This window comes from Eutrigla gurnardus, assembly GCF_963514095.1.
Source record: "Eutrigla gurnardus genome assembly, chromosome: 3".
Classification (NCBI taxonomy): Eukaryota; Metazoa; Chordata; class Actinopteri; order Perciformes; family Triglidae; genus Eutrigla; species Eutrigla gurnardus.
The window spans coordinates 28,719,020-28,746,710 of NC_139917.1; the positions used below are offsets into that span (position 1 = coordinate 28,719,020).

Sequence of the window (27,691 nt, forward strand, 5' to 3'; positions counted from 1 at the left end):
TGTATAACGACTTTTACAAATGCATTATAATGTGTTATAAATGTGCTTATGATGCATTATATACATGACCTTCATAGAAAGTGTTACCAAAATGGTGTTCCCCTATCACATAGATGTTAGAAGCACATAAGAAATCAAATCTATTTTAGTGTTGACATGGGCATCAGACTATTGTTTTCAGACTGACATAAAGCTACCTGTGAGGGATGTGTTATAGTGGTTTTCATCCAGTTCTAAGTCATAAAACATCACATCACTGTGATTTAAAAAAAAGAAGAAGAAAAACTCACATTATCATGTCAGGAAAGAGGGCCGGCGTTACAAACAGAAAACGGTTCAGCAGGTTATTACAAATGGCAGAGGGGGGGGAAGTCAAGTGAATGGATAATATGGTCATAAAGATGCTGAATATGTTAGGCAGGTTGTCATTAACGCTGTGGCAAAAAAATAGAAAAAGAGTTCAGGTATACATTCAAAAGTTTGGATTAAAAATCCAAAAGATTCAGACAGTCTGCATTTAGAGACGGCCTCTCCTGGGACTGTATGATCACTTCCATCTCATCACACACATGAGAGGAAAGAAGGTGAAGAGAACGGCTCCGTGTGTGTGTGTGTGTGTGTGTGTTACGGGGTAAGTTTGACATAGGATGACGGTATATAGCCCTCTTCTCCACTGGCTCTAAGGACTCTCATCCATCCGTCTCCTTTATCCTCCTCCATCACACTCAACAGCTCGCCCTCCGTAATGGAAATGGTTCCCTCGCTGTTGCCTGCGCACACACACACACACACACACACACACACACACACACACACAGTCAATTAAGACCGTTAAAACCCATTTCTGAACAGGTGGGGTGTGAATGAGGACAACTGTACCTTCAAAGGTGTACAGAGCGGCGCACTGGCCGACCGGAGTTTCTATGTCATCGAACTCATCATCGAACTCCGTGTAGACGCTGTGAGTCTGGTCGGCCGCTACGACACTGGAAATACACAGATCCCAGACCAGTCAGTCACAGGGAAATGTCATTTCTCCAGTGCATCCTGCTGAACACCTCCACCTCTATACTACGACCGTTTAATTACTTACTACTTTAAATCACTTGTTTGAACATGTTATACTACGACTGTTTAAACATGTTATACTACAACTGTTTCAACATGTTATACTATGGCTGTTTAACATGTTATACTATGACTGTTTAACATGTTATACTATGACTGTTTAACATGTTATACTATGACTGTTTAACATGTTATACTATGGCTGTTTAACATGTTATACTATGACTGTTAACATGTTATACTATGACTGTTTAACATGTTATACTATGACTGTTTGAACATGTTATACTATGACTGTTAACATGTTATACTATGACTGTTTAACATGTTATACTATGACTGTTTGAACATGTTATACTATGACTGTTTAACATGTTATACTATGACTGTTTAACATGTTATACTATGACTGTTTAACATGTTATACTATGGCTGTTTAACATGTTATACTATGACTGTTTCAACATGTTATACTATGACTGTTTCAACATGTTATACTATGACTGTTTAACATGTTATACTATGACTGTTTCAACATGTTATACTATGACTGTTTCAACATGTTATACTATGACTGTTTGAACATGTTATACTATGACTGTTAACATGTTATACTATGACTGTTTAACATGTTATACTATGACTGTTTCAACATGTTATACTATGACTGTTTAACATGTTATACTATGACTGTTTAACATGTTATACTATGACTGTTTAACATGTTATACTATGACTGTTTCAACATGTTATACTATGACTGTTTCAACATGTTATACTATGACTGTTTAACATGTTATACTATGACTGTTTCAACATGTTATACTATGACTGTTTGAACATGTTATACTATGACTGTTTGAACATGTTATACTATGACTGTTAACATGTTATACTATGACTGTTTAACATGTTATACTATGACTGTTAACATGTTATACTATGACTGTTTCAACATGTTATACTATGACTGTTTGAACATGTTATACTATGACTGTTAACATGTTATACTATGACTGTTTAACATGTTATACTATGACTGTTTGAACATGTTATACTATGACTGTTAACATGTTATACTATGACTGTTTAACATGTTATACTATGACTGTTTGAACATGTTATACTATGACTGTTTGAACATGTTATACTATGACTGTTTGAACATGTTATACTATGACTGTTAACATGTTATACTATGACTGTTTAACATGTTATACTATGACTGTTAACATGTTATACTATGACTGTTTCAACATGTTATACTATGACTGTTTGAACATGTTATACTATGACTGTTAACATGTTATACTATGACTGTTTCAACATGTTATACTATGACTGTTTGAACATGTTATACTATGACTGTTAACATGTTATACTATGACTGTTTAACATGTTATACTATGACTGTTTGAACATGTTATACTATGACTGTTAACATGTTATACTATGACTGTTTGAACATGTTATACTATGACTGTTTGAACATGTTATACTATGACTGTTTAACATGTTATACTATGACTGTTTGAACATGTTATACTATGACTGTTAACATGTTATACTATGACTGTTTAACATGTTATACTATGACTGTTTGAACATGTTATACTATGACTGTTTCAACACGTTATACTATGACTGTTTGAACATGTTATACTATGACTGTTAACATGTTATACTATGACTGTTTAACATGTTATACTATGACTGTTTGAACATGTTATACTATGACTGTTAGACAACTAGGACTCCTTTAAGAAGCGTCTCACCCATGTTGAGAGTTATTGTTGATGGCATTGGAAGATTCCTCTCCTCCCACTGCTTCCGACAGCCACGTCTGTAACGAACCAGCAGTAGGTGTTAAGACAAATGCACAAGTACAGTAACACAGACTCTTTTTGCATGCATGTGTGATAACCTCATATTTGGCGAGCTCCCCCCTCAGGCGTCCGATGTTCTGGGCGGTTTCTACGATCTGAGGCTCCAGGCTGGAGGGGTCTCCCATCTGTGGATTCTGCTCGTAAACACCCTTCATCTTCTCCAGTGCGTCGCTGAGGACAGACGGAGGAAGGAAAACAGTTTATTGCTTTGGAAATGTGATTACTCATGAGGGAAGTTTCTCTTTGCTGTGCAGCACAGCTGATAAGGACAGGAGGGGATGGGCAGATGTGTTATAAACGCCTCGCTGCAGGGACATGGCGATGACATCAGTGAGGTCGGGCCTCTTAGTGGCAAAAAACCAGCCGACTCAGTTACAGTTTTCTTTAAGGACCTGGCTTTGTGTAAGAGGTGTTGGCACGTTGAAACCGGAAAGGGTCATCCCCCAAATTAGGAGCCAAAAAATATTTGTATGCTGGACCATTTGAGTTTAAACTGTCTATGTATCAAATCTAGAAATTTGACATCATTGTTGTCTGATCTGACAGATATATCAGTTTGGAAGATATCACAAAAAAGCTAAAAAATATATATTTTATATTGTGGAACTGTATCATTTAAAGTCCAGCTGAATGAAAAATGCCTCTTTAACTCTTTCAGAACACATTCTCCGTTGTATTGTGCAACTGTTTACCAAAAAATGTGCCAGAATAGATGTCTTCAATATATTTTTTTTTCTTGGAAAACATAAATTTGACAGCTGGTATATCATGACATCCTTCCATCAATGAATCTGAAACTCCGGCTCTACACAGCGACAGATCTGACCTTTTGAAGGATCAAACCAACGCCACGTCCCACCTGCCGATCCTGTTTCCGGGTGAAACAGGATCGGCAGGTAGGACGGGCGAAGGTCACCCGTCACGCAGAACGGAAGGTAAATCCTCTGCAAATACAGTTTCAGCTCGACCGTGGAAACCTATTTTCTCAATCAAGCCGAGTCACGCTTTTGTTATTCCACGCGAGAGGCGATCTGTATCCGTTCTCTTTTATTACAGGTTTTATTACTGGGATGATTGCTTAAATGACCAGGCCGCTATCTAATCTGATCACACACACACACACACACACACACACACACACACACACACACACACACACACACACACACACACACACACACACACACACACACACACACACACACACACACACACACACACACACACACACACACACACACACACACACACACACACACACACACACACACACACACACACACACACCCCTGATGAAGTAGATTAGCTCACTGTTAAACTCTTATTAAAACAATAATTAACATATTTTCCTCCCACACTTCATCCACTAAAAAGAGCTACTTAATGTATTCGATGTCATAGAGAAACACTATTTCAGGGACATACTATACCTAGTATACTTATACTATACTACACTAGGATTTTTTTAAAGAACATTTTAAGAATATTCAACCAGGAGAACAATATTTAAAACACAGAGTAGATTAGCTCAACAGGGACGAAGGTATTTTTCTCAGTTTCACGCTTTCAGTAGGAGATAAAGGTTGTTTCTTTACACCTCCACCTGCTCCTAAAAGTAAATCAGAAAGCTTGAAACTACAACAATGTTCCTTTTTTTGGTGACTCCGCTAATCCACCAGTAATTAGGCACTTTTGCCCAGAAATACCAGATTGCTGCTGGTTACCTTTGGTCCTGCGTCTTCTGCAGCTCTTTGGTGATGTCATCGATCTTCGCCTGCAGCCTCTTCTTCCTCTGCTCCGGAGGAAGGTGAGAGAAGTCTTCTGCAGCAGGCGGCTACACACAGACACGCGCACACACACACACACACACACACACACCAATGTAATCTGATCAATGACCCCCACGACCTTGTCTCTAGCTCTCTGTCGTACTGATAATAAGATTATAATGACGGGAAAGAAAGAGGGAAAACACAGAGTTACAGCCAGAGAGAGAGGAGAACGCTACTGGATACCACTGAGTCTCAGCTGTGATGTCATACCAATGCACATTTAGGGAACTACATGTCTTCTTTTTAATTTATAGAAGATCATTTGAATAGAATATGTTATCAATGGAAAAACTATAAGGAGGGCAAACAAGGTTTAAAAAAACCCCACAAGGTGTAAGGTGATGAAAACATGATTTTTAGTCTAATTTTTTAGTCAAATACCGATACGAGATGACAGATTTAAGACGACATCACCAGAATGACAGGCTGTGAATATTTATGTTCACACCACATCTGTTTGGATGAGTCAAAGTAGCAACGGGGCTATTTTACTAAAAGGAAATGTTCTTTTTAAAATGCCAATTTTCACTTATATTCTTCTCAATGGCATTGGAGTGGAAGCAGACATGTCAAAGACAGATAATAATAACGGGGGTTATTTCCATGTTCGGATGGTCACGGCTGTACCAAAAAAAAAGTTTGGCATCACAGAAGAAAGACTTTAGTTGAGAGAGGAAGTGAATCATGTACCTTGAATAGAAATGTAGCGCCCTGATGGAAAAAAAAAGGTAACTTAAATTAAAGAGTAACTGCACCCAAATAATCCTGCTTGCACTGGTAACATTCAAAAAGCAAATCTGTGTGAATTGACCTGCATTGACACACAAGGGAACGGAGCGATTATAGCTCGTTAGCCACGTTTCATTCACCTCCTCTATCGGAGGATTTTAGATTTTAAAACACGATGTTCAAATTCCCTGTTTAAAGGTACTTTTTGGAAAATGTTTTAACCTAATTTCACTTCCTACTTGATTCTACTTTTACTACCGTTACATTTGTTGTACTTTTTTATTTTTAGACTTCCTGCAGTGCAGAATAATCCCGGGTGGAGTTACTCTTTAAAAAGAATCCAGCACCAGAAGTCTGGAAATCAAGCACCGTTTTTGAGTTTCACCCTCGATGTGAGAAATGTTACCGTGTGTTTTTCAGCATGCGATATCTGGACAGAGAGACAAACGACACGTATGTACAGGCAAAACACACGTTTACATCAGGTGAGTGCATGGATGTCCAGGTACAAACAGCTTACAATGAGACAAATACATGAAGGGGTGAGACAGCAGGGGGAGGGGGAGGCAGAGGGGGAGGGGGAGGAAGAGGGAGAGGGGGAGGGGCAAACTGAGGAGGAAAAGGAGCAAAAGAGTGGAGAAAAACCACCACAAACACACACTGGTAGAGAGAGGGGCAAAAAGGAAGAGGTGCAGATAGTCGTGGTAATAAAACGGTGCAGAGAGAGCGGAGGATGTTTGGGGGGCAAGTCCGTACAGCAGACTGGAATGAGAACCGCCCCCCCGAGGGCGACAGGGTGGTGGGGGTAAGACACGGGAGGAATGTGTGCAACAAGTCGACAAACCTGCTGGAGAGCCAACAGGTTTACCCCCCCCCCCCCCCCAGTCAGCAGCAACGAGGCAACTTCTCTTAGAGACGCAGACATGTTGATGCTGTTTGAAATCACAACAGAAGTCATCTCAGGAGCAGGACTAGAATACGCTCAAGATGTTCAGAGTTAATATAATTTCAAAGTCCCAACATCACCAGGGCGTTACGGCGACAGTGGCGAGAAAAAACTACCTTTATAGGCTTTTAGGCAGAAATCTGGTGCAGCCCAGACCCTTGGGTTCCAACTGCATTTGGTGTTGGTAGTATGGTAGTAGTAGCATTAACAGTAGTGGTGGTATTGTGAATTGACCGAACCACCGCACACCGATGGGATTCCTCCGCCGTAGAGCTACTTACCCTGTATTAAACTGTAGTTCAACACATTCACTGTGAAATAAATAAATAAAATACGTCTCTCTCTCTCTTTAGACTTCTCTTTTCTTTTCTTCCCCAGGACCACAAATAAACGTTCATTTATTTGGACCGAGGAGGAGGCAGAACATCTCAGAGAGACGAGACAATTAAAAGCACATCAGCGAGCCACGCTGTTGTTCTGGAGGACGTGTTTCTTTTTTCTTTTTAAATGATTCCACATAAACTGTGCCATAAAAAATACATGAATAAATAAATCATATGTCATTAAAAAGGCGTATTAATCCACGGCTGAAAATAGTTCCCAAGAGATGCACTATTTACTTCTGTTTTAAAGACTCCGGTGCCCAGATGTGTTCGGGAATCATTTTCTGTGACCCATTTTTTTAAAGATGAAGGTGACTTGAAGATGAAATGTATTAAAGTATTGCAAGATGGACTAACACTAAGGATTTGCTGACATTAGAAAAATATACTCGACTGCCTCAATTCTAAAGCAATATCACGCAAAATAATCTTATTTGAATGCTGAAAACATGCCACTAAGCAGTCGGGTGGTGGTGATCCATCCCCGTATTATATAACAATATCAAGAAACTAACAGGACGCATTCAATTAACAACTAATGAGGATGTAATGCTGCATTTCTGTACAAAATTAATTTGGGAGCAGCTGATTTACTATCACTAAAATGTATTAAATGCACTTACATCACACAATCTTTCTAATTGGAGTGGGTTCATAAATTACTGAACGCCATAAAATCAACATCATAAAAATAAAATGTTATCTCTGGCTTCAGAGGGAATCGTATTTGTTTTAGTAGAGAGTCTTTTGCAGGGTTTATTATCATAATTTAGAATTATTTTTTTTAATGGCTTCAAATTAAAAGTGTGAAGCACTCAACTCAATGATATGGGTGTTTCCAGAGTGACTCAAGAACCCCGTTAACTGTTAAATAGTCACATTACATGGATTATACGTGATCATTTAAGCCTGATAACAACGCGTTAAGCCACCTTTACAGGACCGGCAGGATGTTTTCAGGTCGAATGAAGAAGCGGGCGAACAAGCTCAAAGCGAAGCAGCCAATGAGAACGGAGCGCTTATTCACCTTGTGCTTCTTGCTGAAGGGCCAGAGCTTGGCGCGCACTTTGGGGGGGTTGAGGCTGGAGTCAGAGGTCGCCGGTTTGATTCCTTGGGTGTAGTCTTCAAACTCCAAATCCGCAGGTCGCTCAAAACCAGACTTGTGCTGCTCTATGAACAGTATGGAGTCCTGCAGGGAGACGGACGCTGGTCACCTTTTTACAGCTAAACAAACATTCATATCGATGGCTAAAAAGCAAAACCTCATCTGCAGGATTTTCTGATCGGTGGATTTCACTTTGGATGATGAGAACGAGGGAGGGTAACGATACCCAGTCTGTATTGTTAACACATAATATAGTAACGTAGTCCAAAAACAGTGTATTATGCATTGGGTATCCTTAACAAATAGCATTCTGCAAGGAAAACGTTTTTTTTTAGGTTTCTCAAAAACGTTTATGTTCACCATAGCTTTCTGCTAAATCTTAACGTTATTATTGCAAATATGTTTTTATTCTCTTTGTCTTTCTGTAATGCATTTTAATTTTTAATTCTTCTATTTTTTCACTTTATTGTATGACATGTTATGATGTGAAGCACTTTGAGTCTGCCTTGTGTATAAAAGGTGTTATACAAATAAAGTTGCCTTGCCTCAAAAAAGTGAATTTTTCAGATCGAAGGTTTTGCGTTTCGGCATTAATGTGCTTTATGACACTTAAACAGCTATAATCAAGAGTACTGTTTGAATAATAGACAGTAACTGTGACTACAGTCTATACAACATGAAACATGCTCATTAATACATGCACAAAAAAAAACTACACGTTCTGGTTTTGCAGAATGACTTCATTTCAGAAGATTTGCATCCCGTGAGTGTGTGTACACACACCCATGTAAACTTGGCTTGTTTGAAAAAGAAAAAAAAAAAAAAAAAACTCTGCGGGGCGAAACAATATTTACTTATTTGCTTTCGCTGCTGAGAGCAAGTTAATGAGACTTCAGACCGATGACAAAGTGTGCATGGTCAAAGTGAAGCTCCAACCAGCAGGGGATTAGCTTAGCTTAGCATAAAGACTGGAAACAGGGGGAAACTGCTAGCCTGGCTCTGTCGTTATGCTAAGCTACAGACAATTCAGAGTCCCCTTATTGTAAACAAATAAAGTTATCAAGGCAATGTGATTTGTATAGCACCTTTCATCAACAGGGCAATTCAAAGTGCTTTACATAAAACTTTGGAGAGAAAAAAACCATTAAAACAAGCCAATAATAAAATATAGTTTAAAATTTAAAAATTAATAAATAAATAAATACAAAAAATAATAATAAAAATGATAAAATAAATAAAAAAATAACAAATAAAGTCACATAAACACAACACAGACACACAGCAGCAGTAAAAGCACAAAAATAAAAATAAAATAACACTACAATTAAGAGCATGAATTAAAAAAATTGTTATACACATTACAATTTATGCCCTTAATTGTCTATTTTGTACTTTTACTGCTGCATCTCTAAAGTTGAGACTAGGAATGTAATTACTGGTAACGAATACTTGCATTGCTACCAAGTACATCTTAAAAACACACATATTAATAAGAAACGTCCACCATGTACCTGTTTCTCATCGATTCTCGCCCCTGCTGCAGAAATGCCCTCTAAACACTTGCTGATGATCGGCAGCACGTTCTTCTCGATGTCTGAAAACTGGCAGTATCCCTCCGCCAGCCGCCGAATCCTCCGCTCATCCACGTCCTGCATTTTCTGTTCAACAGACGCACACAACCCAGCATTTCCTTCAATCTCACATGCATTCACACGTCTGCGTTTGGGTTATTGTTGGACGTGCGTCTCACATTGAAGATCTGCGGTATCTCCGTGTAGTAGTAGAAGTTCTGCTCCTTGTTGTACTTCTGCAGCTGGGCGGCGTAGTCGTTCCTGCACTCCTCGGCCGTGTGCGTTCGGGCGTGGGCGTGCTGCTTGGCCTTCGGGCGGTGGATAGGTGGAGGCAGTGATGGGAGAAGGGAGAATAAAATGCAGATGAGGAGACGAGGAGATGAGAGACGAGGAGGTGACACACGAGGAAAGTTCAAGGATTGGACGGAAAATAATGACAAAATCAAAGTTTTGCTAAAAAGCTGATTTCAGTGTGTAGAAAACTCTGTACGTAAAACTTATGGTTTTATTATGAATTGTCAAACACTCTAAATCTGGAGAGACTGAGATTCGACAATGAAGATAGAGGGATCGATTGCTTCTCCCTGGTGACCCGGATGTTGAGTCTGGTTCTTTTTACACTGAAGTTTTTGAGATGTTGATTTTTTTTTTTTGACTGAATTTTTTTCACATTCAGAGGCAAAAAAAAATAAAAAATCAGTGCTAGAAATTTGATGGTTTTTAAAATTCAAAGTCTGATTTTGATACTGAAAAATTTAAATCTTAGAAATTCATATTCAAACTGGCACAGAAATACTTAGAGATACGTTTGATAAAACATGGGATCCGGTACTCAGAGCCCACAGACACTGGCTATTGCAGAAAGCCTCAGAGTGCAAACAAGAATAGGATCTTGTATAAGTCTACCCACCTATTTATTTTACTATTATTATTATATATTTTTTTCTGCTCTTAAAAAAACACTTTGTGCGTTTTACCTTCTCCACGTCCAGCCTGGTGGCGTTGAGGTCGTTTTCTGTTTTCTCCGCCTGTTGTGTGGCTTTTTCCGCCTCCGCCCACTCCTTGGCGTAGCGCTTCTTAGTCTGCAGGCGTTCAAACACACATCCAAAGACTTTAATACGCTTCTGCAGCATCATACGTGTTGTTAATAATTCATTCAAGATATTCAATCCCAAAAATGAGCAAACATTATGTTACAGGGTCAGTTAACACAAAATAGAAACAACAGAAAGTCCTTTACTCTCTGGTGGGAGCAGAAACTCTAACGAGGAAAACAGATTTGGATATAAATGCAGCAGAGGTTGGTTTTTTTTCCTGGCGACCCCAAAGTTGTTCCAATTCATGGCTTATAACTGATCTATAAAACATTATTAAGGGATTAACAAGCCAATAATGAAGTCAGTATTGCAACTTGTAAACAGTTCAGAAAGTTAAATCCCAAACCTGTATTTCAACACATCGCTGGAACTTCTTTCTACCAAAGAAATAAATAAAAGAAGTTTCTCTTTAATTTGTATTTCTTTTCTTCCCAGTACCACAAAAAAAACTTCCATCCATCTATTTGGACTGAGGAGGAGGAGGAGACGCATACTTCTATACCCGACGAAGATAAAGAAACACGTTAAACTTACTTTACGGATTTGTCTGAACTTGTTAAATTGAGTCACACTTCAATTAATTAATTAAAAATACTTGTTAGACTAGCTTTACTTCTTGTCCGTTCACAGCTGAAAGTGCAAAAGAATGTACGATTTATTACAGCAAATGTGCAATTCAACATAATATGAAGAAAAACATCTCTGAAAAATAAAATAATGATCAATAAATTCCTTTAAGGAAACTCCTCTGTCAAAAACTGCTTTATGAATTCAACAGAAAACTTGTGTTTGATAATAATGAATAATGATTTTGATCTGAAGTCGACGTCTGACTCACACTTTCTAGGTTTTTGTAGCTGCCCTCTAAGTTCTGCTGGGCCTTCTTGGCATCGGACAGGTACTGTGGAAGAAACAGCTTCCAGTTAATGAGTGCTGCAGGTGGAGACGGCGATGACGACGACGCATCGTACCACATGACTCCGCCCCCACCGTTTTGCGTTCTTGTTTCAGATCCTGCAGGTACTTGGTGAGCTCCACGCAGATTGCGGTCATCATGTTCTCGGCGATGAGCTCCCGTTGGCCGGCGTAGTCGTTCAGCTCGTTCAGGATCTCCTGGAGCGACGCGTGGTTGCTGAATCTGCAGCGGGAGACCAATCGTAGCTTAGCAACCGTAACTAGGGGCAGGCCCGTCGAGCTCTGTGCGCGACGCCCTAATAAGTGTGCGATAAGACTCTATGCATAAAAAAAACACATGAATTCTGCATATATATATATATATATATATGAAGGTATATATATAATTATTATTTTTCATTATAATTTCTTTAAATTTGTATTTATTTAAAAAAAATGATGTCTATATGTTGTGCTGTATAATGTACTCCAATTTCGATTTAAATAAAAATTTGAATGAAAAAAAAAAAGAGTTTAGTTTATTGCCTCTCAAACACAGACAGTTGAGCCAGTGGCTTGCAGCTAACGGTGCAGCACAACGACGGAAGTGATGATGGAGTTTAGCTGAGGGGGAACAGGAGGCTGTCGGGTCCGGACGCCGTTATATAACAGCGTGCACACCTACGTGCTCACGTGCACGCTCACATGCACGCTCCAGGGCACTAAAAGAACATGTGTTGTGCACGAAGGCAAAACTTTGACAGGCTAACAGCAACAGTAAGGCAGTTGAGTGAAGAGCAAAGTATAATATGCATCATAGGAACAGGAAACATTGTATTGCTCTCTTACTTGCAGTCTTGCTCTTCTTTGCTTCCTCGTTTGGCGTATTTCTTTGATAGACTCCTGTTGGGCAGCGTGAGAGAAGCAGCGTGACTCTCCACGTACATGAATGCACAAGGACACGAAGACCACGTTCCACGTTTGTGTTGCTATGGATACACGTTCAGAAACAAGCTCACACACACCTGAGCTGCTTGGCGTAGCTCTGCTCGATTTCTGTGCGTTCCTTCACAAACTTGATGTAGCGCTCCACCAGGTCCAGGCCCGACTGGGTGTGCTTGTCGATGTGATCGTACTGGTCCTGGAAGAGACACACACACACACAATCACACACAAACACACACACGCAGAAAAAAACATATGTAAAAGTATAGAAAAACAGAGGCTGCTGTGTTAGTTGGAATCAAGACAAGAAGTAGAATGTTCTTATAAAGTCAAAAAACGATGATGAGTTGATCCTGCTGTATTTAATATTTTGTAGCTTAATTGTCTGTGTGCTATAGAAGCCACCGGCCTCAGAACACCACCTAGTGGACCGCACCGGAACTGCCAAAAATAAACAAGATAAAACCATTTTTTTCAATAGTTTACAGAGCTATTTATTTTTTATGCAGACGATGATCGAATTTCACATAAATAAAAAACACTTCTTCAAACAAGCATGACATCACCACTACAATCAGACCAGCGTGTTTTCACCGTACGCTAGCTAACGTTTCCTCCGCTGCAGTGACACACGATCTTAACATATCGTAAGAAATATGACCCTGAATACATTAAATATTGGATTCATAATGGAAGACAATGACAGGCGAGTGAACACAGAATATTTATGGTCATTAAAGCTACAGCGACTGTGGAATAACTCGTTTACAGCCCAGTGATTCTTTCTTCCGGCTCCTCTGTTTGATGTGATCATATACCAAACAGCTCATCAATGAGGATACTGGATCAATGTGTCGGTGCTTTCCAAAGATTCTGGATGGCGACAGGTTTCAAAAGAAAAGAGACGTTAAGGTCGACGGCGTGTACTGGAGGACTTCCCTTCTGTGCTGGCCATGTCAGTCACATGACCCCAGCCTTAGTTATCATGTCTTTCACCTACTGAAGACGAGACTGGAGCAAAAATGAAACACAAAAGAAGAAGTGAAGCTGGCAGCGGAGCAGGCCTGAGGGCAACAAGGCGAGCAGAACAAGAATCTGTCACCCACAGCTGATATGCTTGGTTGGTTACATCATTAGCTTTTAGTCCAAAAGTGTGTTTTTCTGTTACTTTCCTTTGTTTTCTGTGGAAATAAACAGGGTATTTGGGATTTGGGACTATTTAGAGATTAATCTGCAGATTAAGTTTGTACCTTCAGCTGCAGAACTGCAGACAGGCACAGCCTGGAGAGAATACGACACCGAATAAAAAATATGATTTAAGTTCGTTCTTGGCTTTTGTTGCACTGTATGTTCTTTTGACGTTTGTAAACTTTATTAATGAATGAATTAATCCATTAATAAAATGTTTGCTGAATGATCGACTACGCTCTTCAGCCCAAACCACATTTCAGACTGTGACTCTGACACAGATGGAAACTGGAAGTCTGAACACACACACACACACACACACACACACACACACACACACACACACACACACACACACACACACACACACACACACACACACACACACAAACCTGTCGGACAGGTAACATTTGTCCTCTCTGTCGCCGCTGGTTAACAGCGAGTCATGACATACAGCGAAGAGCTCACTGAATGCAAATGTTACAAAGAACACAAAGAAAGACTCCACCTTTGTGTGTGTGTGTGTGTGTTTGAGTGTGTGTGTGTGTGTGTGTGTGTGTGTGTGTGTGTGTGTGTGTGTGTGTGTGTGTTTGAGTGTGTGTGTGTGTGTGTGTGTGTGTGTGAGCCAGAGACATAGATATTGAGTCCTCAGAGGAGGGGGCAGCTAAATGGAGATCACAGTAACACAGTTACCAGAGGGAGGAAGGAGGAAGGAACAGGACTAGAAAACATGTTTGGCAGCAGGAAGGACGGCAACGGAGCCAATCAGAAGAGACCAGACCCCCGACACGACATTGAACAACTCTGTTGCTTCTTGTTGTTGCTTTACTGCAACACGTCTGTGTGTTTGTGCGAGTTGGAGGAAGCGCTGATAAGTGCGAGGGAGAAGGCTTCAGGAATGAGATAATCATTAGCTCAGAGCGAACCGCCGCCCTGTGACGGACTGGTCCCAGGGGCCTCGGCAACCCTGGAACCAGTCGGACTAGTCCCGCCCCCTTCACTGTGTGACGACACGTTTCCTGATCCAGAGCAGATCCGAGGTCAGATTCTAGCTCACCTAAAAAAAAAAAAATCAGAATGTGAGCTATGGAAACCGGTTGCAGCAGCCGCCTCGTGAAGTTCAGATTAATAATGATTTAGTGAATGAGTTTGATGTCTCGGCTCGTAGAGACGTGTAAACAGGAAGTGTGAACGCTGGCGTGGAAATGTCAGCTGCCAACCCGGAGTACGTGTTGGTTTTTACTCGTGTGTTTACAGACGGAGTTCAAGAATTCATGCTCCTCAATCAGCAACAAGTTGTTGGCTTAATGTCGAGGTTTTAAAACCTGGGTCCCATCATTATGTGTATATTAATAGAGTTCTCTTCTACTTTTTTTTGTATTATTTAAAACAGTTTTAAGTATTATTTTGTATACATGTGTGCATTTATTAATCTACTTTTTCATTTAATGTTTTACTTTTTTGATATAGATTATAATTATTATCACTATTTTACTTGATTATATTATATTATATATTATTAAAGTTGATGTATTATTATTATGTTTACAATTATCACTATAGGATACGATAAAATATACAATATATAAGGCACTAATTTAAATGAATGCTAGTTAATAATGACAATACAATTAATACTGAATAGTTTATTTTGATGCTCATACTTTTATACTTTTAATAAAAGTATTAAAAGTATAGAAGCAGAGGATTTGGAGGCCTGTAGCGACGAGGTTGTCCGTCTCCCTGTCTGTCTGTCTCCCTGTCTGTCTGTCTCCCTGTCTGTCTCCCTGTCCGTGTCCCTGTTTGTCTCCCTGTCCGTCTCCCTGTCCGTCTCCCTGTCTGTCTCCCTGTCCGTCTCCCTGTCCGTCTCCCTGTCCGTCTCCCTGTCTGTCTCCCTGTCTGTCTCCCTGTCTGTCTGTCTCCGTCTCCCTGTGCGACGCGTAAACACACTAATTCTTTTGAAGTTCAACATTTTGGTCGTTGTCATCTTGGATTTTTTGCTACCAGTGGAAGGAAGTGACCATATTTGGACTTTCGGAGGAGCGAGGGGTGGATCTGATGAAAACAACGCAAACCTAGGATCTAGATCCATCTGGATTCTGGTGTGAAGCTGCTAACAAAGTTAGCTTCATGATTCAAGGTCAACCTTACAGATAAGTGTTAAAGTCATCTTAATAGCTAACTGCATTGGTTGCATTGGTAGCATGGTAGCGTGGTAGCATGGTAGCAGCGGTATGCTATGGTAGCGTGGTAGCATGGTGGCAGCGGTATGCTATGGTAATGTGGTAGCATGGTAACGTGGTAGCATGATAACATGGTAGCGTGGTAGTATGGTCACATGGTAGCATGGTAGTGTGGTAGTATCGTAGCAGCAGTATGCTATGTTAGCATGGTAGCATGGTAGTATCGTAGCAGCGGTATGCTATGTTAGCATGGTAGCATGGTAACATGGTAGTGACCCCGTGATAGCGACCTATTAATCACGCACAAAAGCTTGAAACTTTCATGCCAATAAAACCTGCATTTAACAAATAATACCTCTGCTATATCCTTCTGTTCTCAGTCTGTTTTCTGTGTTTTAATTCTAAATTATTAAAACTAAAGAGATTGTTATCGTTAACTTGATCGTGCTGGGCGCGTCGGGATTGCCAGGCCGGAGGGTGCGTCGGGACGAACTGATGCGGTGAAGACAAACATCGTCCGAACGCTAAAACCAAAGCTAGTCTGGTCTTTTGATCGTTCACTCAACGTGAAGATCAAGAAGCAGAAACGAGCTGATTCAGTCAGACACTTTGGTTAAACCATAACGCTATAAAAAACAGGGAAACTGACATTTAACTGAGGTTACACGTTGGTATGTTTCACTTTCAGTGTGTGTGTGTGGGTGTGTGTATATGTACATGCCAAATGCTTCATCAGGATACAGCGGATTTCTCCAATAACGCAAAATTGTACTTCTTTTCAGCGGAATCTAGTAGGAATATGTCAGATTGGCTTCGGCTAGTTTCTCCACAAATTTAACAATATTTGATCAATTATAATTGTTTAAAAATGAATAAACCACCATCATTTCCCCAAAGTGACCGGCTGCCCCCTGAAGGTCAACACATTTGTGCTGGAAGTTTAAAAAAAAAATGTCACATAGCTGAAACTGTGCAACCATCCTAATTATCAATCAATCAATCACGTTGGTCATTTATCAAGCGGAAATGTCCACAAAGTCAACGGTTCCAGCTTTTTCCAATGTTAGCATTGACGGCTTCTCTTTGTTGGAAGAATACATATATATATATATATATATATATATATATATAAATGTATTTTCTCTCAGCTGATTAAACACTACAAACAGTCAGTTAATCTGGAACAAATTTCCAATGTTCGATTAACTGTTTAACAAAGCAAAGGAAAAAAAAGGAAAAGCCAAACATTCTCTCGGTGAGGATTTCCTGCCTTCCTGTGTGGCGGAGGGAAGTAAACAGGATGCATTTTGGGATTGCTGCTTGGACAAAACAAGCAATAATCTATATGGTTTTTACTAATTCTGTAAACCCAAATACACAGCACTACATCAACATGCATATAAATCCAGGTGAGCCCTCTTACATGCTGACTGAGTGATGAGGAGGAGGTTAGTCTGACCTGATGACCCACAGGTCACACTAAGGCGTCACAAAGCAGAGTGAGCATGAAGGAACGAAGCAAGGAAAGCTCTCTGGTCGGGATAATTAGGTATGCAACAGGGCGCATACAGGGTTGCGAAATCCTCCTGTTTTCCAGACACGCTGCTGCTGCTGCTACTTAACTCCAGGCCTAGCCTGGAAAACAGGACAACCAACCAACTCTTCCCCGGGGGGGGTTCATGATCCACACTCTCCCGGTGTCAGCTGTCAACTTACCCACAGATCCGATCCCCAGTCCATGTCTGCAGAACAACGGGGGAACGATCCGAGGAGGATCCTTCTCACAGGAGGAGGAGGAGGAGGAGGAAACAACCACAACAAGGAACGAAAACTTCGCTCGCTACAAAGATTCCACACAAAAAAAAGTAAAAAAAGTGAGTTTGTTTTTTTCGTTTCGACAGAAGAGGAAACGTGGAGGAAGTCACCGCCTTCTCCTCGGCACGGAGCCGCAGTCCTGTTCCTACAGCCGGCCAGAGAGGGAAGGGAACCAGGCGCTCTGCTCTCCTTCTCCTCCTCCTCCTCCTTCTTCTTCTTCTTCCTCCCTGAAACAAGTTTGGAGAGAGAGAGAGAGAGAGAGAGAGAGAGAGAGAGAGAGAGAGAGAGAGACAGAAAGAGCGAGAGAGAGGAGGAGGAGGAGGAGGAGGAGGAGGAGCAGCGGTGGGAAAGAAAAACCTACAGCCTCTTTTTGTCTTATCTTAAAGAAGCAGCAGGTTATTTTCATATATATATATATTTGAATAAATAATTATATTGGACGCGTCACGAGCCTCTGAGCACGAGACGTCTCCTCTCACACACACCATGGTCGTCATTAAAGATATAATATTTTATCATTTTTAATATTTTTTAAATAATTTTTCCGAGGTCAAATGTGCTGAGTGGGGAATAACCGTCCGGGACTAACATGTACAAATACAAATAATAATAAAAACAACACGACTATTTGGAATACTATAACAGTATCGGTATATTACATAGTATAGGTGCACCCGGTGGAGGCTCCGGAGGTGACGTCAGCTTACCTGTTCAGACCACACCTTTGCAAAGTGCGGCTGCGCAACTCGAGAGCGACACCGTGTGTTGAAAACATGTCCGCAATCTTTATTTTTTTATCGTGCCATCCATCCATCCATCCATCCATCCATTTTCTACCGCTTATCCAGTATTCAGGGTCGCGGGGGGGCTGGAGCCGATCCCAGCTGTCATTGGGCGAAGGCAGGGTACACCCTGGACAGGACGCCAGTCTATCGCAGTTTTTTATCGTGCATTCAACAAATTAATTAGGACACACTATAATACATATAAAAATAATAATATCTACAAAATAATGTTGAGTATTGGATTGTGCAGTTGTAAATAAATAATCAGTATCCATAATAATAATAGTCATTAGTTAATAGTTCAGTTAGCTCCATCTTCAAGAGTAAAATCCTGCTTTTATATGAATGTATGAGGAATAATAATCCAATTATATATTATATACTATTACAACAGTTATATATATATATATATTTTTTTTTTTTTTTTTTTTTTCAGATTATAGTTTCATACTTTCAGTTAAGTAAAATTTCCCATTCAAGACTTTGAATTGTTTTGTTTTTTTTAAATTACATTTTGGTATGAGCATTAACAATAATAATAATAATAATAATGATAATTATAATAATAATAATACAGTATAACCGTAAGGTTTATTTACATAAGGTACTATGGTAAGGTAAAGTAAAAAAAGGCATCAGGTAACAAAGGAGATTCAAACAGATAGTATTTTTTATTCTAATGAATACATGAATAAGGAAAGCTGACCTTTCACATTCATTGATCTAAACATATTGTGGATATTGAATTCCGTAAACACAGCAGATGAAGCTGTATAAACAAACATACATGTTAATCTGCACACGTACACTTGGCGACCGATCTGATCTTCATGGCGATGGCTTTGAGGGGGTAGTTCGAGCCCATCCACGATTGCCAAATGACGTGGACGCTTGTGTATGCGATGGCGCCGCGGGGGGCGTACACGCCGTTGGGGTTGGCCCAGTGGCAGTTACTGTACCAGAACCCGCCCAGATAATGCTGAGCACAGTTTTTGTCCCAGATGTCCTGATCCTTGTCAAACGTGGTGAACTTCATGTTGTTGTGTTCTGTCAGACTGTTGCCTAGAAACCAAGGGAAGCTGATGAACTCTTCTCCTGCTGCTGCTGGGCTTCATATTAGTGACTCAGGCCTACTTTAATGCTGAAGTACAGTCGGCACACATGTACTGAATGGGCCTTTAATATTTTACTAAACTTTGTGCTCTTGTTTTTAAACTGTAGCACTTTGGGATTGTTTTTAACGATGAAAAGTGCCTTACAAATTAAATATTATTACTATTACTGTATTTAATGTATATATTTCAGATGGAAATGTTGAAATATACTGTTTAAACAAAGGTGCTTAACCCTCTTGTTACCCTCAAATTTAACATCTGTTATTTAAAACCTTCAGAAAATACTTCAAATCAAAATTGTTGCTGAGGTTTATGCTTCAGGTACTTTGTGTTTTCTTTGTTGACAACCCATTAAATAAAACATAACCCACAGCCACAATACGTATTATGTGACTATCGAATAAATAAATAAATAGATGTAAATGTGTCCAAAGTGTGTACAGGACAATTGAAAACATGTTAATTTTACCTCTTTGACCCCCCATTAAATTAGGGAAAAGTCACTGAATATCAAGCAGAAAAAAGTAACGTTAACCCTTTTATTCTTATTCAGAGACATTGAATGTTGAACAGGAGGGTTAAATCCTTTAAAGGAAATCTTCTGGACATACATGGTTTTCACTGTAATCTGAAAAGTACTGGGAGTTTGTGGGTTACGTCAGCATAGTGCTCGAGTTACCTCGACCTTTGACCCCCAGACTCGGCCCTCACCTGCCGCTCCGCCGGTGAAGCCGTCCACGTGAAGCTGATAGCCGGCGCTCTCGGTGTCCAGGGAGAAGGAGGAGTAGTGGGCCGACGCCTTCGCTCCCTCCCAGTCCTCCATGTCGACGCGCAGCTCGTTCTTCTTCCTCGCGGCCAGCAGGAAGATGTTCTCCAGGCCTGAGAAGGAGCACCAACACCTGCTTCACGTCCCCGCCTCTCGCTCAGCCTCCTCATCTAAAGTCATATCTGGCCTCACACAGAAACAATAAGATTAAGATGGACTCACCGAGCCAGTATTCTCCAGCCGCGTTCCCAAAGCCGGCCTTGTAGTGCTGCCAGGGTCTGTAGAAGTTCTCGGTCCCGTCGACCCTCCTCTGGAATACCTGAGAGGTCCAACGGGAGGAAGAGAGAGAGGTTAGGAGTCGTCTGGTTGTCTGCTACCTGGTTGCCGCGGTTACAGATGGCAGCACCTTATGTTAAAAAAGCGATGCAGTGGGTTAAAGGGTTAAAGGGACTTAAAAATGTTTCTTGGGCTTGAGAGAAAAGTGAAGACTAAGGAGTCAAGTCACGACTTCATAAGAGGATCTGAGCTGTAAGTCTTTTAACACTTTTTAGATCTGTGATATGTGAGCTGTTCCTTAAGTCCCGTCAATGCACAGGCCTACTAGATGATCAAATATGGAAATAAAGCCACGTTCCTGACGTTGCAGGACAGGCGGCTGACTGAAACCACCCAGGAACATTATTGGTGACAAGAGGTGCCCGCGAAGAGCCCAAAGGATGTTAAAAAGACAAAACCCGCCCCAGCCTGTTCACCCTGCAGCCGGAGAGAGAGAGACAGTATCAGCTGTTGAACCAGCAGACTGAGAGACTCCTAAACGCTCCACATTATAACATAGTTATACAACAATCACCCAGCCAAAGTCTAGTCTCAAGTCCAGATAACACAAATCTAACCAGGGTAGTCTAAGGTCACCCGAGGGACCCATTCAATGACCCCCGACATGTGCGATCTAGAACGGAGGTGTACTGACGGTCCATCTGCCCCCGTCGGTGTCCATGTCACAGTGGACGTGCAGCGGCGAGGTGGGACCTCCCGGGTAGATGGCGTACACGCCAGTGGCGCTGGTGTTGTCATGGCGATATATGTCATCACAGTCGACGGGCAGCTGAAACTGGGAGCTGCGGCAAACGGCGAGAAGCAGCACGGCTACGGATAAAACCTGGACGCAACAGAGGAAGATGAAGAGAAACATAATAATTAGTGTTTTAATGAAGACAGAAATCCATGTTTGTCCTGTGTTGTATCATCTGTTTTCATAATCAGACTATTGTGTAAAAAACAAAAGCAGAGTCATGAAATAATGTGTGCCAAGTCAATAACAGTCTTTATTTACCATCCAGTCAGTCAGATGTGTCATGATCTGTGTTTGTTTTGATCTGTGTTGTCTTGATTTTGATTCTCTGGTTTATTTTGTAATTTTGCCCTTGGTGTGATTCCCTGTCTCGTACTTCCTGGTCCTTGTTGTTTCCGCTGTCTTGACTCCCCCTCCCTCTCGTGTTGATTACCATGCCTGCCCTGATGTGTTTCACCTGTCCCTCGTCAGCTCCCTGCCTCCCTGTGTATATAGTCTGTGTGTTTCCCCTGTCTCTTGTCGGATCGTTGTCGTCTGTCGTTGTCGCTGTATGTCACTCTGTCTGCTGCCCCACGTCTCGTCCCTGGATTTGTTCGTTTCTGCCTCCCGTGTCCTTTTGTGTTTTGGTTCCTGTTTTGTAAGTGTTTCGTTCATGACCGTTTTTGCCCTTGTGGTTTCCTTGTTTGATACTTTGTTTTAGTCTTAGTTTTTGGTTTTGTATTTAGTTTGTTATTGAAATAAAACCTTTTCACTGCATTTGGGTCCTCACCTCCTGCTTCCTAGCCCAAAACCCTGACAGAATGATCCGACCACAAGAGGACCCAGCGGTCGATGGACTCAAGACCATACATGGTATGTGGATTTTATGACAAATCCTGCTAGTAGGGCTCGCCAAATTGCTGCAAGCAAACCTTTTTTTGAAGCCACGCAACCAGCCAAGGCCCCAGCCACAGCCACAGCCATGCTAGCAGCTCATGCCGCAGTCACAGTCATGCCACCGGATCATGTCTCAGCCACCGCACAGCTTCCGAGCTCCTGCCCGAACCCGTTTTGGGGTACTCGTCTGGCCCTGGGAGGGCCAAGGAGCGTCCAGCTGGCTGACCGGCAGTTGGCTCGTCGGTTGCCGACCTCAAGGAGGAGGTGCGGCACGAGGAAGCGAGCCCCCCCGATGCTGCTCACATCGGTTCTGTTGGGGGCCTGTCCGTCACCAGTTCCAGCGGAGGCTCGCCCGGCCATGCTCCTAGCCCAGGCCTTAGCCACAGCCAAGCATCCAGCCCACGCCTCGGTCACTGGCCTTCAGTCGGCGGTCCGGTCGACACCTGCCAGTGGTCTTCAGTCGGCGGTCCGGTCGACACCTGCCAGTGGTCTTCAGTCGGCGGTCCGGTCGACACTCTCCAGTGGTCTTCAGTCGGCGGCCCGGTCGACACTCTCCAGTGGTCTTCAGTCGGCGGCCCGTCCGTCACCAGTCCCGGCGGAGGATCGTCCGGCACCAGCCCAGACAGGGGACCATCCCACACCTGCTCCTTGCAGCCTATTGGGGGTTCGCCTGTCACCCGTTCCTGTTCCAACGGGGGTCCGTCCGACGCCTGCTCCACGCAGCCTTCGGGAGGTCCGCTCGTCACCCGTTCCTGTTCCGACGGGGGGCCGCCCCACGCCTGCTCCACGCAGCCTTCGGGAGGTCCGCTCGTCACCAGTTCCTGTTCCGACGGGGGGCCGTCCCACGCCTGCTCCACGCAGCCTTCGGGAGGTCCGCTCGTCACCAGTTCCTGTTCCGACGGGGGGCCGTCCCACGCCTGCTCCACGCAGCCTTCGGGAGGTCCGCTCGTCACCCGTTCCTGTTCCGACGGGGGGCCGTCCCACGCCTGCTCCACGCAGCCTTCGGGAGGTCCGCTCGTCACCCGTTCCTGTTCCGACGGGGGGCCGTCCCACGCCTGCTCCACGCAGCCTTCGGGAGGTCCGCTCGTCACCAGTTCCTGTTCCGACGGGGGGCCGTCCCACGCCTGCTCCACGCAGCCTTCGGGAGGTCCGCTCGTCACCCGTTCCTGTTCCGACGGGGGGCCGTCCCACGCCTGCTCCACGCAGCCTTCGGGAGGTCCGCTCGTCACCCGTTCCTGTTCCGACGGGGGGCCGTCCCACGCCTGCTCCACGCAGCCTTCGGGAGGTCCGCTCGTCACCCGTTCCTTTTCCGACGGGGGGCCGTCCCACGCCTGCTCCACGCAGCCTTCGGGAGGTCCGCTCGTCACCCGTTCCTGTTCCGACGGGGGGCCGCCCCACGCCTGCTCCACGCAGCCTTCGGGAGGTCCGCTCGTCACCAGTTCCTGTTCCGACGGGGGGCCGTCCCACGCCTGCTCCACGCAGCCTTCGGGAGGTCCGCTCGTCACCAGTTCCTGTTCCGACGGGGGGCCGTCCCACGCCTGCTCCACGCAGCCTTCGGGAGGTCCGCTCGTCACCCGTTCCTGTTCCGACGGGGGGCCGTCCCACGCCTGCTCCACGCAGCCTTCGGGAGGTCCGCTCGTCACCCGTTCCTGTTCCGACGGGGGGCCGTCCCACGCCTGCTCCACGCAGCCTTCGGGAGGTCCGCTCGTCACCAGTTCCTGTTCCGACGGGGGGCCGTCCCACGCCTGCTCCACGCAGCCTTCGGGAGGTCCGCTCGTCACCCGTTCCTGTTCCGACGGGGGGCCGTCCCACGCCTGCTCCACGCAGCCTTCGGGAGGTCCGCTCGTCACCCGTTCCTGTTCCGACGGGGGGCCGTCCCACGCCTGCTCCACGCAGCCTTCGGGAGGTCCGCTCGTCACCCGTTCCTGTTCCGACGGGGGGCCGTCCCACGCCTGCTCCACGCAGCCTTCGGGAGGTCCGCTCGTCACCCGTTCCTTTTCCGACGGGGGGCCGTCCCACGCCTGCTCCACGCAGCCTTCGGGAGGTCCGCTCGTCACCCGTTCCTGTTCCGACGGGGGGCCGCCCCACGCCTGCTCCACGCAGCCTTCGGGAGGTCCGCTCGTCACCAGTTCCTGTTCCGACGGGGGGCCGTCCCACGCCTGCTCCACGCAGCCTTCGGGAGGTCCGCTCGTCACCAGTTCCTGTTCCGACGGGGGGCCGTCCCACGCCTGCTCCACGCAGCCTTCGGGAGGTCCGCTCGTCACCCGTTCCTGTTCCGACGGGGGGCCGTCCCACGCCTGCTCCACGCAGCCTTCGGGAGGTCCGCTCGTCACCCGTTCCTGTTCCGACGGGGGGCCGTCCCACGCCTGCTCCACGCAGCCTTCGGGAGGTCCGCTCGTCACCAGTTCCTGTTCCGACGGGGGGCCGTCCCACGCCTGCTCCACGCAGCCTTCGGGAGGTCCGCTCGTCACCCGTTCCTGTTCCGACGGGGGGCCGTCCCACGCCTGCTCCACGCAGCCTTCGGGAGGTCCGCTCGTCACCCGTTCCTGTTCCGACGGGGGGCCGTCCCACGCCTGCTCCACGCAGCCTTCGGGAGGTCCGCTCGTCACCCGTTCCTTTTCCGACGGGGGGCCGTCCCACGCCTGCTCCACGCAGCCTTCGGGAGGTCCGCTCGTCACTCGTTCCTGTTCCGACCGGTGGTCGTCCTACGCCTGCCCCACGCCGCCTTCCTGAGCGGCCACGTCAGCTAGGTCGTCCTCATGCCCGGCCTCCTGAGCGGCCCCGCCCGCTAGGTCGCCCTCATGCCCGGCCTCCTGAGCGGTCCCGCCCGCTAGGTCGCCCTCATGCCCGGCCTCCTCAGCGGTCCCGCCCGCTAGGTCGCCCTCATGCCCGGCCTCCTGAGCCCTGCCCCCAGACCCCCTCCACCCACCCTACGTATCCTGAACCCCTCCTCCTGGCCCCCTCCACCCGCCCTACGTATCATGAACCTTGGGGACGTCTGGGATCCGTCCCTTGAGGGGGGGGTACTGTCATGATCTGTGTTTGTTTTGATCTGTGTTGTCTTGATTTTGATTCTCTGGTTTATTTTGTAATTTTGCCCTTGGTGTGATTCCCTGTCTCGTACTTCCTGGTCCTTGTTGTTTCCGCTGTCTTGACTCCCCCTCCCTCTCGTGTTGATTACCATGCCTGCCCTGATGTGTTTCACCTGTCCCTCGTCAGCTCCCTGCCTCCCTGTGTATATAGTCTGTGTGTTTCCCCTGTCTCTTGTCGGATCGTTGTCGTCTGTCGTTGTCGCTGTATGTCACTCTGTCTGCTGCCCCACGTCTCGTCCCTGGATTTGTTCGTTTCTGCCTCCCGTGTCCTTTTGTGTTTTGGTTCCTGTTTTGTAAGTGTTTCGTTCATGACCGTTTTTGCCCTTGTGGTTTCCTTGTTTGATACTTTGTTTTAGTCTTAGTTTTTGGTTTTGTATTTAGTTTGTTATTGAAATAAAACCTTTTCACTGCATTTGGGTCCTCACCTCCTGCTTCCTAGCCCAAAACCCTGACAAGATGTGCTTTTATTTTATTTGGGATATCACTTTCTTCCCTCCAGCCACATATTAAACATCTGAATGGAATTGAATTATTGATGCCGAATTTAATAGGTAAAAAAGTAAACATCAGTGTCTTATTTTTATTCTCTGGGATGGACACACACACACACACACACACACACACACACACACACACACACACACACACACACACACACACACACACACACACACACACACACACACTCTCTCAATGACTTGATCCCGTGCACGTTAACACACGGGACAGTTTAATGGTAATAAAATGTGTTTATTGTGCTGCTTGAGTGAACTGTTTTGGTAATAAGAATTAATAGTAATAATAAATAAGTATAATAATTAATAACGATAATAATAAAGAATGATCATATTTAATAAATTATAATAATTAATAACAATAATATATAAGCAATATAATGATAATAATAATGAATAATAATAATAAATAATAGTAATAAAATAGTAATTCATAATGATAATAATAATAATTAATAATAATAAAAATAATAATAATAAACTTTATCAGGACACAATGGAAGGTCCATAGTAAATTAGAAAAATAGCACAATATATACAAAATATATTGATTGATATATATTGTACAGTTCATGCAAATAAAAAGAATGATAATAAAGATCACCGATACAAACAGGAGCACCAATGCCTCCACAGTCTAGAAGAGAACTCGACAGAGCGATTGATCCGACGCTAATATCAAAGATTATGATTGAGAAGTGTTAATAAACTCGTGCATCGCGTTCGCTCCAGAAAAACTCCTGAGTTGCATCACTGGAAGCAAACAACGGTTTTCCCAGCTGAGCGAGTCTGAGATCTTCCCACTGGATGTTTGTGTTTATTAGGAGTCTCAGAGGTCGTTATAATAATAATAATTAATAGAATTTATTCATCTTCCAACAGTAACACAACACCCAGCCACGTCTCTCCCCCGGTGTGTTTCATTCAGCGTCCTGATATTTGATTTAAACCCACTCTGCTGTTTGTGTCTCAGTGAGTTCAGAGAACATGTGGAGGCCGAGGCCTGTTAATGTGTAACGTTTCCTTCACGGTCCGACCCTCGATGACATGAACCGCCAACAGATACGCATTATATGTTAGTATTTCAGTTTGAAATGGGATTAATCTGATATTTCATCGATTCATTTAACAACAGTGGAGTTACGTTGTTAAACGGTTTAGGTAGAAACACTTGAACTCCCTGCCTTTAGACCTCAGAATAGAAACTTATGACTGTTGATGAGATTGAAAATGAAATTGTGAGATCTTCTCTCATCTGTGCTGTTCTGGTTTTCTAAATATGAATACATAGCTCCTCCTGTAGACGGTACTATCTACTACTATTACAACTAATACAATATCATACATTCTTAATTATAAGCTTGTATGATAAGAATGAGGCATTTGATAATACTCTATAATTGTTTTCTAAAAGGATGAAGACATTATGAAATAAAATCCTTTAGTTTAAAGGTTGAGTGTGTGTTCTGCTCTTACCTGCGTCCTCATCCCTGCTGATGGAGGTCTGGGTGGGAATAAGGCCTTTTAAAGCAGGCTGATAGGAGACCATGTGACCCTGATAAGCTCTGTTTACATGGAGGGCTTCTCATTATGACTCACCGACGGACGCTGAGCTCAACGTGTTGCTTCATTGTTTGGGGGAATGTGGAGTTTCTACAATTACAATCCAGAAAGCCATTGTTTTAACATTTACAGTCAATCATTTAGAATTTCACTTTTAGGCCTAGAAAGAAAGAAAACAAACATTTTAATAGAGAATTATATTCCTGACACGGTCGAGAAGGTGATAAAACTAGAGCCAATATTTTTAAAGACGTAGTAGTAAAAT

The 27,691-nt window shown here is 43.7% G+C and overlaps 2 protein-coding genes across 3 annotated transcripts; both read right to left on the bottom strand.

Moving 5' to 3' along the window:
- Window positions 1-262: 262 nt before the first annotated feature.
- On the bottom strand, window positions 263-17,864 carry trip10b (thyroid hormone receptor interactor 10b). 2 transcript variants are annotated; one of them, XM_084005842.1, is made up of 15 exons: window positions 17,544-17,864; window positions 12,537-12,652; window positions 12,361-12,414; window positions 11,608-11,755; window positions 11,456-11,518; window positions 10,498-10,602; window positions 9,700-9,828; window positions 9,461-9,607; window positions 7,872-8,033; window positions 5,922-5,945; window positions 4,679-4,788; window positions 2,993-3,125; window positions 2,844-2,911; window positions 880-986; window positions 263-770 (listed from the first exon to the last, which is right to left on the bottom strand). In XM_084005842.1, exons 1-15 carry the CDS (start codon window positions 17,565-17,567, stop codon window positions 625-627), a joined length of 1,536 nt encoding a protein of 511 aa, XP_083861968.1. In that variant the 5' UTR covers window positions 17,568-17,864; the 3' UTR covers window positions 263-624. The 2 variants fall into 2 exon arrangements, with proteins under 2 accessions (XP_083861968.1, XP_083861967.1); XM_084005841.1 differs by lacking the exon at window positions 5,922-5,945 and having other exon boundaries at window positions 17,544-17,715.
- Window positions 17,865-19,098: 1,234 nt separating this feature from the next.
- On the bottom strand, window positions 19,099-27,455 carry LOC311010857 (microfibril-associated glycoprotein 4-like). Its single transcript, XM_084005500.1, has 5 exons — window positions 27,340-27,455; window positions 21,279-21,467; window positions 20,531-20,627; window positions 20,254-20,421; window positions 19,099-19,489 (listed from the first exon to the last, which is right to left on the bottom strand). The coding sequence occupies exons 1-5, from the start codon at window positions 27,349-27,351 to the stop codon at window positions 19,218-19,220; spliced, it is 738 nt and encodes a 245-aa protein (XP_083861626.1). The 5' UTR covers window positions 27,352-27,455; the 3' UTR covers window positions 19,099-19,217.
- Between the last annotated feature and the right edge of the window lie 236 nt (window positions 27,456-27,691).

Excerpts from the sequence above, each read along its gene's own strand:
- trip10b (XM_084005842.1), bottom strand. The coding sequence starts at position 17,567 with ATGGACTGGGGATCGGATCTGTGG. Across the intron at positions 5,946-7,871 it reads CCTTCAGCAAGAAGCACAAG|ATATCGCATGCTGAAAAACA; the intron begins GTGAATAAGCGC and ends CTCTCTGTCCAG. Across the intron at positions 987-2,843 it reads AACAATAACTCTCAACATGG|TGTCGTAGCGGCCGACCAGA; the intron begins GTGAGACGCTTC and ends GTGTATTTCCAG.
- LOC311010857 (XM_084005500.1), bottom strand. Across the intron at positions 20,628-21,278 it reads CCGACGGGGGCAGATGGACC|GTATTCCAGAGGAGGGTCGA; the intron begins GTCAGTACACCT and ends TGGACCTCTCAG. Across the intron at positions 19,490-20,253 it reads CTTCACCGGCGGAGCGGCAG|GCAACAGTCTGACAGAACAC; the intron begins GTGAGGGCCGAG and ends CTTGGTTTCTAG.